General features: G+C 52.7%; 1 protein-coding gene across 1 annotated transcript in view; it reads right to left on the minus strand.

Annotated features, from left to right (window-relative positions):
• BPHL (biphenyl hydrolase like) overlaps window positions 1-19,960 on the minus strand; it is a 93,410-nt gene that overhangs the window by 31,837 nt on the left and 41,613 nt on the right. Inside the window, exon 4 of the mRNA XM_075316487.1 lies at window positions 12,389-12,542. Within this exon, the coding sequence (XP_075172602.1) occupies window positions 12,389-12,542 (154 nt within the window). The remainder of the gene's footprint in view (window positions 1-12,388; window positions 12,543-19,960) is intronic.

The following is a 19,960-nucleotide window of genomic DNA, read 5'->3' on the forward strand; positions in this document are numbered from 1 at the left end:
GTGAACACCCATGGGGCTGTCGCCAGGCCGAAAGGCAATGCCACGAACTGAAGGTGTTCGTCCCTGATGGCGAAGCGCAAAAAGCGTTGATGTTCGGGTGCGATCGGCACATGGAGATAAGCATCCTTGATGTCGATCGATGCTAGGAAGTCTCCTTGTGACATTGAAGCGATGACAGAGCGGAGAGATTTCATCCGAAACCGTCTGGTGCTCACATGTCTGTTGAGTAGTTTGAGGTCCAGAACGGGACGGAACGAGCCGTCCTTCTTTGGCACCACAAACAAGTTGGAGTAAAAGCCGCGACCATGTTCCTGGGGGGGGGAACAGGGATCACGACTCCTTCTGTTTTCAGAGCGTTCACCGCCTGAAAAAGTGCATCGGCTCGCTCGGGGGGCGGAGATGTTCTGAAGAAACGAGTCGGAGGACGAGAGCTGAACTCTATCCTGTAACCGTGAGACAGAATGTCTCTCACCCATCGGTCTTGAACATGTGGCCACCAGGCGTCGCAAAAGCGGGAGAGCCTGCCACCGACCGAGGATGTGGTTCGGGGATGCCGAGAGTCATGAGGAGGCCGCCTTGGAAGCAGTGCCTCCTGCGGCCTTTTGGGGGCGTGACTTAGCCCGCCACGCATAGGAGTTCCTCTGGCCCTTCTCCGGCCTGCTGGACGAAGAGGATTGGGGCTTGGCGGAGGGACGAAAGGACCGAAACCTCGATTGTATCTGTCGTTGCTGAGGTCTCTTTGGCTTAGACTGGGGCAAGGAGGAGTCCTTTCCCGTAGATTGCTTAATAATCTCATCCAATCGTTCGCCAAACAATCGGTCGCCAGTAAACGGCAAACCGGTTAAAAACCTCTTGGAAGCAGAGTCTGCCTTCCATTCGCGCAGCCACATGGCCCTGCGGACTGCCACAGAGTTAGCGGATGCCACCGCTGTACGGCTAGCAGAGTCTAAAACTGCGTTCATGGCATAGGAAGAAAAAACTGACGCCTGGGAAGTCAAAGACGTAACCTGCGGAGCAGAATTACGTGTAACCGCATTAATCTCAGCCAGACAAGCTGAGATAGCTTGTAGTGCCCACACGGCTGCAAAGGCCGGGGCAAAAGACGCCCCCGTGGCTTCATAGATGGATTTCATCAGGAGCTCTATCTGCCTGTCAGTGGCATCCTTTAGCGATGATCCATCTGCAACAGATACCACAGATCTAGCCGCCAATCTAGAGACTGGGGGATCCACCTTGGGACATTGAGCCCAACCCTTGACAACGTCAGGAGGGAAGGGGTAACGTGTGTCAGTAAGGCGCTTAGTAAAGCGCTTGTCCGGAACCTCTCTGGGCTTCTGGACAGCATCTCTGAAGTTAGAGTGATCGAAAAACGCACTCCGTGTACGTTTAGGGAACCGAAACTGGTGTTTCTCCTGCTGAGAAGTTGACTCCTCTACAGGTGGCAGTGGGGGAGAGATATCTAACACCTGGTTGATGGACTAGATAAGATCATTTACTATAGCGTCCCCGTCAGGTGTATCAAGATTGAGGGCAACGTCAGTGTCAGAGCCCTGAGCTGCGACGTCCGCCTCGTCCTCCAGAGAGTCTTCACGCTGGGAACCTGAGCAACGTGAAGAAGTCGGGGAAGATTCCCAGCGTGCCCGCTTAGCCGGTCTGGGACTGTGGTCCGGGCCGGAGTCCTCCACGTGAGACCTAGGGCCCCCCCTGGGAACGTGCTGCGGCGCGGGCAGAGAGGGGCCTTGGGGTGAAGATCCAATAGGGCCCGGGGCCTGTGTAGGGACCGGTCTGGCCTGCAAGGCTTCAAGCAGCTTGGCAGACCATTTGTCCATAGACTGAGCCATGGAATGTGAGAGTGACTCAGAGTTTTTCAGCAAAAGCTGCAAACTCTGTCCCTGAGGGGCCCACTAGTGACCGAGGCTCTGGTTGTGGAAGCAAAACAGGGGTTGAGCATTGCTCACAGTGAGGGTAGGTGGAACCTGCAGGTAACTTAGCCGCACAAGAGGTACAGGTCGCAAAATAACCCTGTGTCTTGGCCCCCTTGCTCCTTGTGGACGACATGCTGTTGTCTCCTAGGAGAGTGATCACTGAGGGTATATGGGGAGGGTATACAGCCCGACCGAACAGAAATATATAAATATATATATGGTATCTATTCCGGCACCCTGAGGGGACCAGCACCGGGTGACCGGTGTGGCTTACCGACCGCTAAAAAGCGGAGTGTGTCTCCTCCAGATTCCCTGCCTTAGGGCTCCCAGCGTTGCAGAGCTCTTTCCAGGAAAACTTCCACAGGCAGAATGCCAAAGAAATGGCTGCCGGAGCTCTCAGGGGAGGAGAGAAGCCGGGGGCGGCGTTAGAAAAAGTGCGGGAATCTGGAGTCCCCACAGTGATCAGTGAGGGGAGGAGGAACATACAGGATGCCCTGGCCCTCACAGCCGACGTCAGGCCGGCAGTCCCGCCCTTATCCCTGAAAGACAGGCCCGGGGGCGGGAGTTTTGCAACTAGGCCGCAATTGAAGCCGGGGACTAAATTTAATACCGCGGCCGACAAACAGGCGTGGAAGTCCGCCGGCCGTCACAAATAAGCAGCTGCTGCAGCGTCCGGGATGTAGGCGCTCCATGCACATCCTCCCTGAGGATAAACAAACTCCTGTCCGACAGCTTCCCCCAGGGGCTGCGGAGGGAGCACGGTCCCAGTGACTGGATGACCGCTGAGGATCCCACTTCTCCCAGAGCCGCTAAGGGATGGTGAAGGAGACGGCATGAGGCTCCTGCCTTTGTACCCACAATGGGTACCTCAACCTTAACAGCACCGCCGACAAAGTGGGGTGAGAAGGGAACATGCCGGGGGCCCACTTTTCTTCCAACCGATATAACTAAAATGAGAAGATGAGTGGATGTGTGCCTCCTTCCACACAAAGCATAAAACTGAGGAGCCCGTGATGCACGGGAGGGTGTATAGGCAGAGGGGAGGGGTTACACTTTTTAAAGTGTAATACTTTGTGTGGCCTCCGGAGGCAGAAGCTATACACCCAATTGTCTGGGTCTCCCAATGGAGCGACAAAGAAAATCTAAAATAAAGTATTCCAAGCAGTAAACAGCGTAAAGAGGAAAAAATGTTAAACATCATATATACCGTATTTTCCGGCATATAAGACTACTTTTTAACCCCTGAAACTCTCAAAAGTCCGGGGTCGTCTTATACGGCGGTGCATGGTGCTGCATGAGCCCATTGTTTAGTAATGCCCTCCTACCGGTCCCCTTCTTACACACAATAAACATTATTCTCAGCTCTCCTCCGTTCCCACGGTGCCGTCAGCTTCTTTTGGCAGATTGCAGGCCCATAGACCCCTCCATGATCGAGTCCTGTACACGGGGCCGCCGCCGCTGCAGTCATGGCTTTACTGCATTTAAATGCTCTGCGGTGCCGTAAAAGCATTTAACTGCAGTAAAGCGCTGACAGCAGCGGCGGCGGCCCCTTGTACAGGATGCAGTCATGGAGGGGTCTATGGGCCTGCAGTCCGCAAGAAGCGCTCCTCTATGATTGCATCCCATACATGGGGCCGCTGCTGTCATCGCTTTACTGCAGTTGAATGCTTTACGGCACCACAAAGAATTCAACTGCAGTAATGCCATGACGACAGCCCGGTGTATCGGACGCTATCACAGAGGGGTCTATGTGCCTTGCGGTCTACAAGAAGCAGCTGAGGTCACTATGAGAATGGAGGAGAGGTGCGAATAATGTTTATTGGGTGTAAGCAACAGCATAATAGGTGACAAGAAGGGGACCGGTAGGAGAGCATTACTAAACAATGGGCACATTACTGCAGGGGACATTACTGCAGGGGACATTACTAAACAATGGGCACATTACTGCAGGGGACATTACTAAACAATGGGCACATTACTGAAGGGACATTACTAAACAATGGGCACATTACTGCAGGGGACATTACTAAACAATGGGCACATTACTAAACAATGGGCACTTTACTGCAGGGGACATTACTAAACAATGGGCACATTGCTCGGGTCGGCTTATACTCGATTATATACGGTATATCCCAAACTCTATATTTTAACTGGAAAAGTTGGGGGTCGTCTTATACGCCGGAAAATACGGTACCCTAAAATAAATCAGAAAAATATCAGCTCAAGGTGCAAAAAATAATCCCTTACACAGCTCTGTATCCCAAAAATGTAAAACGCAAAGTCTTTACAAGCAAGATTTTTTTTTTTTAATTTCTAAACATTTTTTCACCACTTAAAGGGGTAGTTCACCCATTTTTTATTGTCTAGTTCGATATATTGAGAAACAATGTTTCTCTCAAATACCTTGTGTTGGCAATAGTGCCTGTGAGAGGCGCTATTGCAGACCGCTGTTGCCGCTCCAGTGACGTCACCGTCAAGTGCCGCACACGTCACATCCGTGCAGCCGGCTGCATTCTTCCAGACTCACTGGGCTGTGGGCGGTGTTTCACTGCTCACAGCCCATCTGCTCCCTGCTCCCCCCTCCCCCACAGCACAGTGCGTCTCCTGCTCCCTCCTCCTTTCTCCCTCACAGCAGAACGCTGCAAGCAAAAGACGCGACGCTCTGTGCTGTGAGGGAGGAGGGAGGGGGGAGCAGGAGACGCTCTGTACTGTGAGGGAGGAGGGAGGGGGGAGCAGGAGACGCTCTGTACTGTGAGGGAGGAGGGAGGGGGGAGCAGGAGACGCTCTGTGCTGTGAGGGAGGAGGGAGGGGGGGAGCAGGGAGCAGATGGGCTGTGAGCGGTGAAACACCACCCACAGCCCAGTGAGTCTGGAAGAATGCAGCCGGCTGCACGGATGTGACGTGTGCGGCACTTGACGTGACGTCACTGGAGCGGGAACAGCGGTCTGCAATAGCGCCTCTCACAGGCACTATTGCCAACACAAGGTATTTGAGAGAAGCCTTGTTACTCAATATATTATCGAACTAGACAAAAAATATGGGTGAACCACCTTTTAACTAAAAGAAAAACTATACATCTTCGGTATCTACGTAATCGTACGGACCTGGAGAATCATACTGCTAGGTTAGTTTTATGGTAAAATCAACTCTGGAAACAAAAAAAAAAAAAAAAATATGTAGAATCTCACTTATTTTGCCATTTCGCCATGCTTGGAATTTTTTCCTGCGTAGCATATGATAAAATGGATGGCGTCATTCAAAAGTACAACTCATCCTTGAAAAAAAACAAGCCTTCATACGGCTTAATTGATGGAAAAAAGTAGATTTTGGGTACTCACCGTAAAATCTCTTTCTTGGAGCCTTCATTGGGGGACACAGAGACCATGGGTTGTATGCTGCTGCCACTAGGAGGCGACACTAAGCAAAACAAGGAAAACTCCTCCTATGCAGTATACACCCACCAACTGGCAATCATTCCTCAGTTAGTGAGAAATCAATAGGAGACAACAAGTAAAGAACGAACAATCTTACAGAAGTGAACATTAAACTCAACATCCAACAGTAACATATGTCCAACACAAGGGCGGGTGCTGTGTCCCCCAATGAAGGCTCCAAGAAAGATTTTACGGTGAGTACCCAAAATCTACTTTTCTTTATCGATTCATTGGGGGACACAGAGACCATGAGACGTCCTAAAGCAGTCCCACGGGTGGGTCTAATGTTATTCTCAGGGCTGACCTCTGTCCACTGCAGCCTGCAGAACTCGTCTACCGAGGCTCGCATCGGAGGATGCGAAAGTGTGGACCCTGTAGAACTTTGTGAAAGTGTGGAGCGAAGACCAGGTGGCCGCTTTGCAAAGCTGCGACGCTGGAGCGTGGTGACGGACCGCCCACGAGGCTCCCACCGCCCTGGTGGAATGGGCCGTAATCCTGAGTGGACGCGTTCTCCCTCTTACCCGGTAGGCTTCCAGCACGGCAGAGCGAATCCATCGCGCAATGGAGGACGTGGAGGCAGGTAGACCTCTGCGCGGGCCGGATGGAAGCACAAAGAGGGAATCCGACCGTCTGAATTGAGACGTTCTGGAAATGTACAGGCGGAGTGCTCTGACCAAGTCCAGCTTGTGGAGAAGAATCTCACGAGGGTGCGAAGGGTTCGGGCAAAAGAAGGGAAGAACAATGTCCTCGTTAAGATGGAAAGAGGAGACCACCTTGGGCAGAAAGGACGGTACCGGACGGAGGACTACCTTATCCTGGTGGAAGACAAGATAGGGAGAGCGGCAGGAAAGCATCGCTAGTTCAGATACCCGCCTGATTGACGTGATGGAAACTAAGAAGGCGATCTTCCAAGAGAGGAACATTAAAGACACCTCCTGAATAGGTTCGAAGGGGGAATGTTGAAGAACAGACAGAACCAGGTTGAGGTCCCAGGGCTCCACAGGAGGCTGAACGGGGGGCACCGAATGAGCAGCCCCCTGAATGAATGTGCGAACCTGTGAGCGAGAGGCAATCCTCTTTTGAAAGAGAATGGAAAGAGCAGACACTTGCCCCTTGAGAGAGCCGAGTGCTAACCCTGCATCCAGACCAGACTGCAGGAAGGACAACAGAACTGGCAAGGAGAAGGTCATGGCTGTGACCTGGTTAGCTTCGCACCAGCGGAAATAGGCCTTCCACGTACGGTGGTAGATGCGGGAAGAGGAAGGCTTCCGTGCTTTAATCATTGTCTGGACGACCCTTTCTGAGAATCCCGAGGAAGTTAGTACTGCGGCTTCAACAGCCATGCCGTTAAATTGAGCGACTGAATTCTGGTGAAGAAAAGGTCCCTGAGTGAGAAGGTCCGGGACGTCTGGAAGTCTCCACGGAACGTCGGCGAGAAGGTGCACGAGCTCTGCGTACCACGGGCGACGGGGCCAATCTGGGGCCATGAGAATCACCGGTACTCCTTCCGCTTTGATCTTCTTGACTAGTTTGGGGATAAGCGGAAGCGGAGGAAAGAGATACGGCAGAGAAAACTGCGACCAGGGGATCGCTAGGGCGTCCGTTGCGAGCGCCAGTGGGTCTCTTGCTCTGGAGACTAACTGGGGCACCTTGTGATTCCACCTGGAGGCCAGGAGATCCACGTCGGGGGTCCCCCATCTGGAACAGATCTGCTGGAAGATTCTGGGATTGAGGGACCACTCTCCCGCGTCGAGTCCTTCTCGGCTGAGGAAGTCGGCGGCCCAATTGTCCACTCCCGGGACATGGACCGCCGAGATCGCTGGGATGTTCTGTTCGGCCCAGTCGAGGATTTGAGATACCTCCCTCATCGCCGCTCGGCTGCGTGTTCCACCCTGATGGTTTATGTAGGCCACAGTGGTCGCATTGTCGGACTGTACCCAAACTGGGTGTCCGAGAAGCAGGGACTTCCAATGAAAGAGAGCTAGGCGAACTGACCTGAGTTCCAAGATGTTCATGGGAAGCTTGGTTTCCGGCTCGGTACAGCGACCCTGAACTGTGAGGTCCTGGAATGTGGCTCCCCAGCCTAGCAGGCTGGCGTCTGTCGTGATGACCTTCCATCGAAGGGGAAGAAATGATCTCCCCTGGAGGGTGAGGGGAGAGCGTTTCCACCATTCCAATGACTCTCTGACTCGAGGAGGGAGCACAATTGGCCGATCCAGGGAGTGAAGAGACTTGTCCCATATTGCTAGAAGGAGACCCTGAAGAGGGCGAGTATGGAATTGACTGTAGGGCACCGCTTCCATTGATGCCACCATTTTTCGAGAATGCTCATGCAGTACCGAAGAGAGCAACGGGGTGCGCGTTGGAGCTTCCAAATCCCCCTGAGGATAGCTGAGAGCTTGTCCTTGGGCAGAAGAACCCTCACCTGCGTGGTGTCGAAGATCATGCCTAGGAATGAGATGCGTTGAGCCGGGATCAGAGATGACTTTGGTCTGTTGATCAACCAACCGAGACGGGTTAGAGTATCCAGAGTGATGTTGAGACTGTCGCGGCACTCCGACGCCGAGGGAGCCTTGATCAAAATGTCGTCCAGGTACGGGATGGCTAGAATTCCCCGGGTCCGAAGAATAGCCATGACAGTTGCCATCACCTTGGTGAAGACTCTGGGAGCTGTCGAGAGCCCGAATGGGAGAGCTGTGAATTGAAAGTGTTGTTCCTGAACCACGAAGCGTAAGAATCTCTGATGAGCTGGAAAGATCGGGATGTGGAGATAGGCGTCCTGGATGTCCACCGAACAAAGGAACTCCCTGGGTTCCATGGATGCTATTACTGAACGCAGAGACTCCATGCGGAATCGCCGGAGACGGACCCGCCTGTTGAGGCGCTTGAGATCCAGAATGGGACGGACTGTGCCATTCTTCTTCGGGACAACGAAGAGGTTTGAATAAAAACCCCGGGATCGGTCTTGAGGGGGAACGGGGGTGATGACCCCAGAGTCTCGCATGAACTGGATGGCTGCAAAGAATCCCTTGGTGAGGGAGGGATCCTTGGGGGGTTTGGACTTGACGAAGCGCGAGCATGGGAGAGAAGAAAACTATCTTGTAGCCGTGAGAGATGACGTCTCGGACCCAGGTGTCGTCTATCACGGAAAGCCACGCGCTTCTGAACATGCGGAGACGACCGCCGACCCTGGATGAGGATCCGGGGACGAGAGCCCAGTCATGCGGAGGAGAATCTGTTGGATCTGGAGCTGGAGGGCTTGGACTGCTGGCCACGGGAACGCCAGTGGGGTGTTGCCTTAAAGGAGGGCTTCCGTCTCTCCTGACGTGCTGGGGACCGCTCCCGACGTGTGTTGGTGTTGGTAGAAAATTGACGAAAGGGGCGAAAGGGAAAAGCCCGTCGTTTGGGAGGGGCACAGGGGATCCTCCGTTGGGGAAGGAAGGTACTCTTGCCTCCCGTAGCCTCAGAGATGATCTTGTCCAGCTTTTCTCCGAAGAGTCTGGTACCAAAAAAGGGAAGACTGGTGAGAGACTTTTTGGATGCTGAGTCTGCGTTCCACGCTTTAAGCCACAAGGCTCTGCGGATTGCAGTAATGTTGCCGGCTGCCAGGTCTGCGGAAGCAGCAGAGTCGAGGGACGCAGCAACTAGATACTTTCCGGCATGTGCATCTGATCTGCCAAATCTGCCAGCTCGGGGCTGGGAGCTTCAGCCAGGATACCACGCCGAAGGAGCTTTGCCCAGGCGGAGACAGCCTTAGAGACCCAGGTGGATGCAAAGGCTGGAGTGATGGCGGAGCTGGAGGCTTCAAAAGGCCGACCTGGCTAAGGATTCTTTGGTCCTGTCCGAGGGATCCTTAAGGGAGGCGCCATCAGACAGAGGCAAGGTGGTGCTGGACGAAAGTCGGGAGATCGGAGGATCCACTGAAGGGGCCACTGACCACTTCTGAAGAAGTTCCGGTGGAAAGGGATAAAGGACCTGTGCCCGCTTGCGCCTCTGGAAACGCTTGTCGGGATGTTCCCACTGTCTAGAGAAAACGTCCTCAAACTCCCTGTGGTTGCCAAAGCTTCTTGGCAGTTTCTTGGCCCTTTTGAAAGGGACCGATTGACTGGTAGGAGCCGGATCTACATCCTTCACCTCTAGGGTCTGATTGACAGCAATGACCAGACTGTCTATCATACTGGTCAGCTTGGAGATATGTTCAGAGTCCAGATCGGAGTCAGAATCAGGGTCCTGGTCCGAATCTGGGGCTGCCGCAGATGAGGTAGGAGATAGAGAGCGTATTGCTCTGGAGGCCATAGAGGGGCTAGGGGAGCTGGAGGATGACCCCGAGAAGGACCGCTTCCTAGACCTCCTGTGTGTTCTGCCCTGCCGGGCTGGTGGCACTGCGGGCTCAGACTCGCTCTGGGTCACCGGGGGGACTCCAGAGGTGGAGGCGGGCAGACGCTCTATGGCTGAGGCTAAGGTTTGAGATACCTTAGTTAGGTTGTCCACGGACAGAGAGAGCTGAGGCCCACCCAGGCATGGGGGCCGAGTCCTCGTTACGGGCGGTGGGGGGCTCCGTAGTAGTCATGCTAGGGGTGCTACAGGCTAGGCAGATGGGGGAGGACTGCCCTGAGGGAAACTGTTTTAGACAAGAGGTGCAGGCGAAGTGAAGTACTATGGCCTGTGGCTGAGAGCAGGTCGCTCTTGTGCTGGACATGGGACAGCAGAGAGAGGGAGAGAGAGAGGGAAGAGAACAGAGCAGAGGGTGCCAGGTGGATGGGGACTGGGGAAGGAGCTGCCTCTCAGTGGTAGAGCTTACCCAGATTCTGGCATCCTGTGTGTGCTGGCGCTGTGCCCTGTCTGAAGCTGCAGGCTGAGGGAGCAGAGGTGGGGGCTCCGGAGAGCTGCAGGTTACTAAGTGGGAAGCTGCACCGGAACGCTGCCGCTGCCCAGAGGGATCGCAGGCTGCAATGGCGCTGCTGAGGGTGTCCGGGCTGGGGCAGGAGCAGGAAAGAAGCGCGAAAAAAAATTGCGCGCTGCAGGGATTGGCTAAGTGAAAGAAGGGCCGTGAGTGGACAGAAAAGAGCGCGCAGAGGCCTTCTGGGAATGGTTGCTAGAGCGGGCGGGCCTGCTGGGAAGAAAGGACCCGCGCGATAGGCCGGCCGGGAGGGGGCGTGGCCGGACGGGAGCTAGGCCTGGAGAGAAGCCGGGGACTAAATTTTGGAATGAGGCCGCAGGGGGAGCCGGAGAACGGCGCCGAGAACGAGAGCGGGGGCAGAGCTTGTCTGAAGGGGGGCTGACCAGGGGTAAGCTATGCTATGGATCCTAATCCCTTCTTTTCCCCCTTTTTTTTTGGATTTTAATTTAACGGAGCACCCCATGACCCGGGACAAGGGATGGGTACCTGTCCCGATGGCTGAAAGTCCTCCTTGATCCTGGCCTCCTGGGAAGTATGTAGGGAGACGGGTATCTTCTGGTAATTTTTCGTCTCCCCTCCCTGATCAGGCCGGCTGTGGAGGGCGAGCGTGCAGGGGGAGGAGGGCAAGGACCATCCGCCTGTCCCTCTGTGCGGATGCCCCCCAAACAGTCTTGAGAGTGTTAGGGGGGTAGGGTCCTGCCAGACAGACACGGAGGACAACGGAAGTGGCGGACGAACCCCACTTCTGTGCGACCGGTCTCTAGGGGGGAGAGCAGGGTGAGCGATTACACCCTGTCACCCGACGAGCTGTGTCTGAAAACGAAAAAAGGGAAAATATTAAAAATACAAACCTGAGGGGCTGGGAGCAGCCCCAAGTGTGTCCACCTCCTATGGACACTAAGCTTAAACTGAGGAATGATTGCCAGTTGGTGGGTGTATACTGCATAGGAGGAGGTTTCCTTGTTTTGCTTAGTGTCACCTCCTAGTGGCAGCAGCATACAACCCATGGCCTCTGTGTCCCCCAATGAAGCGATAAAGAAATATCAATATGGCTCTTGGAATAAGGGGAGGAAAAAACTAACACACAAAAATGAAAAATCACCCAGAATTATACTTTGACTTCAGCGAAGCACTACACTAGAATTCAATAAACTTCATTTGGAGGTTAGTTGGGTGCAAGGAGGTTAGTGGATATAGGGGGGACACAATGGGTTGGGGGAATCTGCTTAGGGTAGGGAGAACCCCATTACTGCAGGAGATATTAGGGCTGGTAGATAGCAGGGGAATGCAAAAGGTGTGATGACTGTCAAATAGAAGTAAAAAACATTAGAAGTACATAAACAGGACTGAAAGAATAATATCACAGAGTCAAGTTGGTAGGGAGTGAACAAAAAGGGTAAGATCTCAATACAGAGGGAAAGGATAACAATCAACAAAAAAAAAAAAAAAAGACAAAAAAAAAGGAGAATACAAAACCAAATAGAATAATAAAATAAATCATGGCATTAAAACACCAGCTTAATAGCACACCCATGCCCGGCTTGTGGAGGAGATAGAGGGTAGTAGACGCTATGTGCACTGATATGGGCCTCCCCAGCCTGAGAATACCAGCCCCCAGTTGTCGAGCTTTATCATGGCTGGGTATCAATATTAGTGGTGCATGGGCTGTCTACTAGCGGGCCAGCTCTAGCAGAAATGTGTTATTTTCTCACAGACCAAATATAATTACACTGCAGGCGAGATTTGGCCCACGGGCCTGAATTTGACATCTACTTGCTAATGTAGGCTATTTAATACAGTGCTGGGGCAACCATCCGAAAACTAACAAAACTCATGCATGTGTCCCATTATATTTACCGAAATTAGGTACACTTTGCCCACTAGCTGATAGAGTTGATAAGCATGCTGGCAACATCTGTCTATCAGCCAGGAGAGTGCGTCTTCACAACAAATTCAACAGATTCTGCTCCAAAGTAAGAGTAAAAATGTTATTTTTAAGCTATGATTTTAAGGAAATACTGTTAGAATTTATATCACAATCTATAGAACGCCTAGATTTTTCCCAGCAATTAGAGCACTGTAATATTGCATAGTGTGTGCAATTTATAGCAGCTGTATCTTCTTACCATTATACAGAACGAGATCCTCTTCAGTAACATAAGCATTGGCTCCCCAGATCACAAGCTTATTTATAAGTGATGGGTAAGACCCGGCAGCAATGAGTGCAGTAATACCGCCATCACTCCATCCTAGCAAGGAAATTTTTTTGAAATTCAAAGCCTGCAAAAGAGTTACAAATTTTTTGTCCATACGTATAAAATTAATCTCAAGGAGCCTTAAAGTTAACCTGTCACATGAAAAACGCCATTTACCTGCAGATATGGTGTTAATCTGCTGGTTACTAGTGTTTTGAAGCTGCTCAGTGCTGGTAAATTGAAAGAGAAAATTGAAGAGGTTGTTCACTATTCTAACATTGATGGTCTATCCTTTGGATAGGTCATTAATGTCTGATCGCCCAGGATCCCACACCATCAGCAGCCCTGCCGATCAGCTGTTCTCAGTGCCGCCAGCAGCAGCAGGTGACCAGAAATGCTCAATTTTGGAGCTGCTCGGTCTTCTTATAGTGGCCACAGCCAGGTGCTGCACGTTCAACTACTCAAATGAATAGGAGACAGATGTGCAGTACCCAGCCATGGCCACTATCATAAGACAGAGCAGCTCTGGAACCAAGCACTTCTGGCCGCCTGCTACCGCCACCCGGCAAAACGTTTTTCACAGTTTTTCATCTAACATAAAAGGTTTTTGTTTTTTTTTTAAATCTAGTATTGGGCTCACAGAAAAAGTAAAAAAAAAAAAAATAATTAAAAACATACTTTTATTATACTTTTCTTTAAAAAAAAAAAAGTGCACATCATACGCACTTGTGATACACAACATGTAAAAAATAATTCACATACTACCCAAACCAGGATTACATATACAACATATAATGCAAATAGAAGGATTTTTGTGTACTCACCGTAAAATCTCTTTCTCTGAGGCTTCATTAGGGACACAGGACCATGGGTGTATGCTGCTGTGACTAGGAGGCTGACACTAAGTGAACATAAAAAGAGTTAGCTCCTCCCTGGCAGTGTACACCCCGAGCCGGAGGCGGATCTATGCCAGTTTTAGTGTAAAAGCAGTAGTAGGAGAGACCTGAAACAACCATAACTAAACCATGTAATACAAAGAGAAAAAACAACGTGTGGTGAAACACAGTGTCTTATGGACACGTATATACCGGGAACATCCGGCAAATGAAGACCTCACAATCCAAACAGGGTAAGTGCTGTGTCCCCCAATGAAGACTCCGAGAAAGAGATTTTACGGTGAGTACACAAAAATCCTTCTTTCTCTATCGCTTTCATTGGGGGACACAGGACCATGGGACGTCCAAAAGCAGTCCCTGGGTGGGTACATAAGCAGTCCTACAGATCCAAACAAAACACAAACCTTCTGTAGGAAAGCTCTGTCCAAAGTTTACTACCTTTTTAGAGGTGAGCGACGGCCGTCTGCAACACCTTTCTCCCAAGGCAGGCATCTGCTGATGCCTGGGTGTGGACCTTGTAAAACCTGGTAAAGGTATGAAGACTGGACCACGTGGCGGCTTTGCAGACTTGCTCGGCTGAAGCCTGGTGTCTGATTGCCCGCCCCAACTGCCCGGGTGGAATGGGCTCTTACTCCCCTCGGAGGGGACTTGTCCCCGATTCGGTAGGACTCCGAAATGGCTGATCTGATCTATCTGGCAATGGTAGCCTTGGACGCCGGCATGCCCTTCTTGGAACCAGAAGGCAGGACGAACAAGTTGTCTGATTTGTGGAACGGTGCAGTTCTTGAGACGTAAGTCCTGAGCGCTCGCACTAAGTCCAGAGTGTGCAGTGACCTCTCCAGGGAGCGAGTGGGTGCCGGACAAAAAGATGGAAGCACGATCTCTTTATTGGAGGTGAAAAGGAGACACCACCTTCGGCAGGAACGCAGGAGACGGGCGCAGGATGACCTTGTCCTGGTGAAAAACAAGGAAAGGAGAACGGCACGAAAGAGCTGCCAGTTCAGACTTTCTCCTGATTGAAGTGACCGCCACCAAAAAGACCACTTTCCAGGACAAGTGTGAGAATGAGGATTCTTTTAGTGGTTCAAATGGAGCCAGTTGGAGGGATCCTAAAACCAAATTAAGATCCCATGGTTCTAGCGGAGCCCGATAGGGCGGATTCAGATGGGCGACTCCTTGGATGAACGTCTTGACCTGTGGACGTGATGCTAAATTTCTCTGGAAAAGAACAGACAGGGCCCCTTGATCGTTGCCAGCGAGAAACCTGCTTGTAACCCTGCCTGAAGGAACGCCAGTAGCGTCGGGAGTGACAGAACTAACGGGGAAGGATTGCCGTTGACCTCACACCACTGAAAAAAGACTTTCCAGGTGCGGTAGTAGATCTTTGACGATGAAGGCTTTCGAGCCCTGATCATAGTCTGTATCACTCCTGGAGCAAAGCCTGACTGAGCTAATAGCCAGGATTCAAGAGCCATGCCGTCAAATTGAGAACCCCTGAATTTTGATGGAAGAGCGGACCCTGCGACAGCAGGTCTGGCTGATCTGGAAGTCGCCATGGGGTGTCTGCGACGAGCTGTGCGAGTAATGCGAACCACGCTCGCTTGGGCAATTCTGGGGCGATGAGAATCACTGGAATGCCCTCTGCCTTGATTTTCTTGAGGACTCTTGGGATCAGTGGAAGCGGTGGGAAGTTGAACGGAAGTCTGAACGGATTCCACGGAAGAATGAGAGCGTCGACTCGCTTGCTGGTCGTGGTAACGGGAGATGAACAGTGGGACTTGATTGTTGAACCGCGAGGCCATCAGGTCCACATCCGGAGTCCCCCATCTGTGGCAGATCTGTTCGAAAACCTCTCTGTTGAGAGACCATTCGCCGGACGCCAGACCCTGTCTGCTGAGATAGTCGGCCGCCCAATTTTCCACGCCGGGAATATGTACCGCGGAGATCCTGGAGTGGTGAGACTCCGTCCACTGTACGCTCTTCTTCACCTCTCTCATTGCCATGACACTCCTCGTGCCGCCCTGGTGATTGATGTATGCCACCGCCGTGGCGTTGTCCGACTGTATTCTGATTGGAGACCCCTGTATAAGGCGCTGAAAAGCTTGCAGTGCTCGTAAGACCGCTCTGATCTCCAAAACGTTGATCGGGAGCCGGCTTTCCCGGGGGGACCACTGACCGTGAGCCGTGTGATGATGGAACACCGCTCCCCAGCCCAGAAGGCTGGCATCGGTGGTAACTGTCCGCCAGTGTACCGGTAAGAATGACATTCCTTTGGAGAGATTGTGTCTGTTGGTCCACCAGAGCAGTGAGCGGCGGACTTCCGGGAACAAATGTATCTTGCGATCCAAGGTGAATAGAGACTTGTCCCATTTGTGCAGCAGATATAGCTGAAGGGGGCGAAGGTGGAAGCGAGCAAACGGAACCGCCTCTATTGCCGCCACCATTCGACCGAGGGCCCTCATTCCAAATCGTATGGACACCGCTCTGGAGTGGTGGAGGGTCTGGATATCTTTCCGGAGGGAGACAATCTTTTCCTGTGGGAGGGACACGCGTCCTCGGATGGTATCGAACTCCATGCCTAGGAAGGTAATCCGGTGGGCTGGGGTCAGAGAGGACTTCTTCCGATTGATGATCCAACCGAGTCGGGACAGAGTATCGATGGTGACCTGAACGCTTAGGAGACAGTCGTTGAAAGAGGAGCCTTTGATCAGCAAATCGTCCAGGTACGGAATCACCAAAACTCCTCTGGAGTGTAGGATCGACATGGCAGCAGCCATGACCTTCGTGAACACTCGAGGCGCAGACGCAAGGCCGAAAGGTAGGGCAGTAAACTGATAATGATCGTCTGCCACGGCAAAGCGCAGGAATTTCTGGTTCTGATGTGCAATCGGGATGTGCAGATATGCGTCTTGTATAACCAGAGAGGCGAGGAATTCGCCGACCTCCATGGAGGCAATTACCGATCGGAGGGAATCCATGCGAACTTTTCGGGGTCTGACGTACCTGTTGAGGATTTTGAGGTCGAGAACAGGGCGCACGGTGCCATCCTTTTTGGGGACAACGAAGAGGTTTGAATAGACTCCCCTGAACTGTTCCGAATTTGGCACCGGAACCACGACTCCTGAGCGGAGCAGAGATTCGATGGCGAGAAGAAAAGTGCGAGCTCGCGCGTCTGACTCGGGAGGATGGGAAAGGAAAAAACGACTTGGAGGAATTGACGAGAACTCTATCTTGTATCCCGAGACTAGGATTTCTCTGACCCAAGCGTCTGTGATCAAAGGCAGCCAGACGTGTTGGAAAAGAGAAAGGCACCCCCCCACCTGGTCTGCGCTGGCGCGCGAAGACCACGAGTCATTTGGAGGAGTATCGCTGAGATCTAGATGCTGGTTTGGCTGGCTGGCTGGCGTGGTCTAAAACGCCAGGAGGGATTTGTTTTGAAGGACGGGTTCTTCCTGTTTCTCTGTGGGGATCTGTTCCTCCTAGGTTGTGTAGTGGAACTGAAGCTGCGAAAAGGACGAAAACCTGAGGTCGGCTGGCGGCGCGGGATACGTCTTGGTCTCAGCTGGGGAAGGGAGGTGCTCTTCCCTCCCGTAGCCTCAGCGATAATCTGATCGAGCCTGTCCCCAAACAGCCGGCCTCCTGCAAATGGGAGGGCAGTAAGGGAGTTCTTTGAAGCCGCGTCTGCATTCCAGACTCTGAGCCAGATCGCCCGGCGGATTGCCACAGTGTTGCTGGCTGCTTGTGCTGCGCATTTGGCTGTAGACAGAGATGCGTTAATGATATACTCACCCGTTAGAACAATCTGTGCCGCCATGTTGACGAGCTCGGGATCGCTAGACTGTGCGCGAAGGCCTCTGCGGAGGGTGTCGGCCCATGTCACCATGGACTTAGCTACCCAGATGGCTGCGAAAGCTGGCGACAGGGCAGTGCCTGCTGCCTCGAAAGCCGAACGGGCGAATCTCTCGATGTTCCGATCCGTGGCGTCTCGGAGTGATGTCCCCTGCGACAGGGATAGAACTGTATGCGAGGCCAGACGGGATATCGGCGGGTCGACCACCGGTGAGCCTGCCCATTCTTTCCTGAGACTCTCGGGGAAGGGATAATGTAAATCAATAGACTTACTATTGTTGAACGTCTTGTCCGGTTGCTGTCTGTGCTTGCATAGGATCTCAGCGAATTCCGGATTATCGCAGAAATACCTGTGGACACGTTTAACACGTTTGAAAGATACCTGTGAGCTCTGGGTGGTGGCCGAGTCCGGCTGGAGCTTCAGCGTTTTATTCACCGCGTCGACCAGGCTGTCCACCATACGCCTGACATCGGCTGCCTGATCCGAGTCCAGCAGTGAGGCTGCATCCGACTCTTCTCCTAACAAATCAGACGTCCCGGTGACGAGTGGCATTCGGGCGTTGGAGGGGAGAGAGACCTCTGGGAGGAATTGGAAGACGAGACCGTGCGGGTCCACTTCCACGCTCCAGTAGCCGGGTCTGGATCAGACGGACTGCCGACTTGCGAAGGCTAGACCTGCGAGGCATGGCTGAGCGTAGGGAGCGAGTGCAAAGCCTGCGCGATGGTTAGAGACGGCCTTGACAGAGAATCCACCGACTGGGAGAGCGAAGTCAGCCACTCCGGGGGAGGGAGTGCATTGGGGCCCGGGGCGTCCTGTACTGCTGCAGTAGAGACGAGGACGGGGGGGCTGGCGGCATCCGGAGTAATCTGCGTGGGCTGCGGGTCAGGGACGCAAGATGAGCAGAGGGGGGTAGCCTGGCCTTGGGAGAATTTTTCGTTGCAGCACGAGCACGCAAAATGCATTATAAAGGGGGCCTGTTTGGATCGGGAAGACTTAGAGTTAGGCATGGCTGCTCAGGAGGCTCCTACTAGAGACACTAGGGAGGAGACAGGAGATAGGATGAAAAAAAAAAAAAAAGTGTAAAAAGTTCGCTGGTCCTAAACCGGAGCAGCACTCACCCAGGCCTGTGTCCCTCCCGGGTCAGCAGGGGCTTCAGAGTAGCTGGAACCGTCGCAGGAAAAAACGCTGTTGCTGCTCACCGGCCTGCCTGTGCTGAAGTGAGCTGTTTGTAGAAAGTGCGGGCTTTTGCCTTTTTTTTTTTCTTTTTTTCTCTGCGGGGGGCGTGCTAGGGTGGTGAGCTGGCTGTTGCTGGGCAGAAAATGCGGGGGGCGGGCCAAGGGGGACGCGCGCGCGCGCAAACGGGGGGGGGCGGAGCGCTCTGGCCCGAGGTAGGCCCGAAGCCGGGGACTAAATTAGTGAGCGGCGGCCGACGGGAGCGCAGCGCTGCGCGCGGAGCAGATCTTACCTGCGTCCATGCGCGTCGCTGAGGTCCACAGGTCCCATCCTCGACTGCTGCGGCCCCCAGTGAGTGAAGACTGCTCGTGGAAGGCATCAGGGAGGGGGGCTGAGGGAGACTGCAGAGCGCTCCTGCGCTGCAGCGAACCGACTCTCTGCCTGGGCCCAGGGTACCAGGAAGGGACGCTGGGGGAGGCCTGGTGCTGTAAGCGCTCCTGCGCTGCCGACCTGCGATCCTGATGCCGATAATACCTCACCGCCTCCACCAGAAGCACCCCTTGGGACGGTACCATAGGGGTCGACGGGGAGTGTGTGCCCTTAGAAAAAATAAAATAAAAATGCGCAACCCCAAGCAGCCCCTGGGGTGGTACCATGGGGCAGGAGGGGGATAGGGCCTGGGGTCGCCTCAAGCGACCCAGGGGACGGTACCCCGTAGCAACGGAGAAGGCGAGGGTTCTCTCTGATGCTGGGCCTTTAACCCTGCAGAAGAGACAAAAGCCTAGAAGAGATGAGAAGGCTGAGCGGCGCCGTAACGTACGAAAAAAACGGAAAAAAAAAAAAGGGATAGCCTAGGCTGAGGTTGGCCCACAGAGATATGGGCCCACTTCAGCCTCCTACGACACTAAGCAAAAAAAACTGGCATAGATCCGCCTCCGGCTCGGGGTGTACACTGCCAGGGAGGAGCTAACTTTTTTTATGTTCACTTAGTGTCAGCCTCCTAGTCACAGCAGCATACACCCATGGTCCTGTGTCCCCCAATGAAAGCGATAGAGAAAGTTCCCTATTTTCCCAGGGGATTTGAATATCTATTTGAGGTGTTATGTTTTGCCCCTCGAGTTGTGTCTCAGTCACTACTGATGGGTTATATAATATTCGTGACCAGGTCTTAGTTTGCTCATACGTCTCCTGAATTTTGGGCATCAAACCAGTCACAGTCAAAATGACGTTTTCCTGTCTGATCATCCTATTCCTGTAATGATCGCACAGACATAAAAAAATATATGACAACTTGGCCATTATGTATTCATAAAAGGAAAAATACCCGACGAGTTGCCCCTCTATATGTAGGTGCATTTTTGGGCCAAGAGATGCAAATTTGGTGATGACATTTTTACATCATATTCATGACCCAATATACACCTCCTGGTAAAAAAAGAAGGGAATTTTGTTTACTTACCGTAAATTCCTTTTCTTCTAGCTCCTATTGGGAGACCCAGACAATTGGGTGTATAGCTTCTGCCTCTGGAGGCCACACAAAGTATTACACTTTAAAAAGTGTAACCCCTCCCCTCTGCCTACACA

Source organism: Anomaloglossus baeobatrachus, chromosome 6 (genome assembly GCF_048569485.1).
Source record: "Anomaloglossus baeobatrachus isolate aAnoBae1 chromosome 6, aAnoBae1.hap1, whole genome shotgun sequence".
Taxonomy (NCBI): domain Eukaryota; kingdom Metazoa; phylum Chordata; class Amphibia; order Anura; family Aromobatidae; genus Anomaloglossus; species Anomaloglossus baeobatrachus.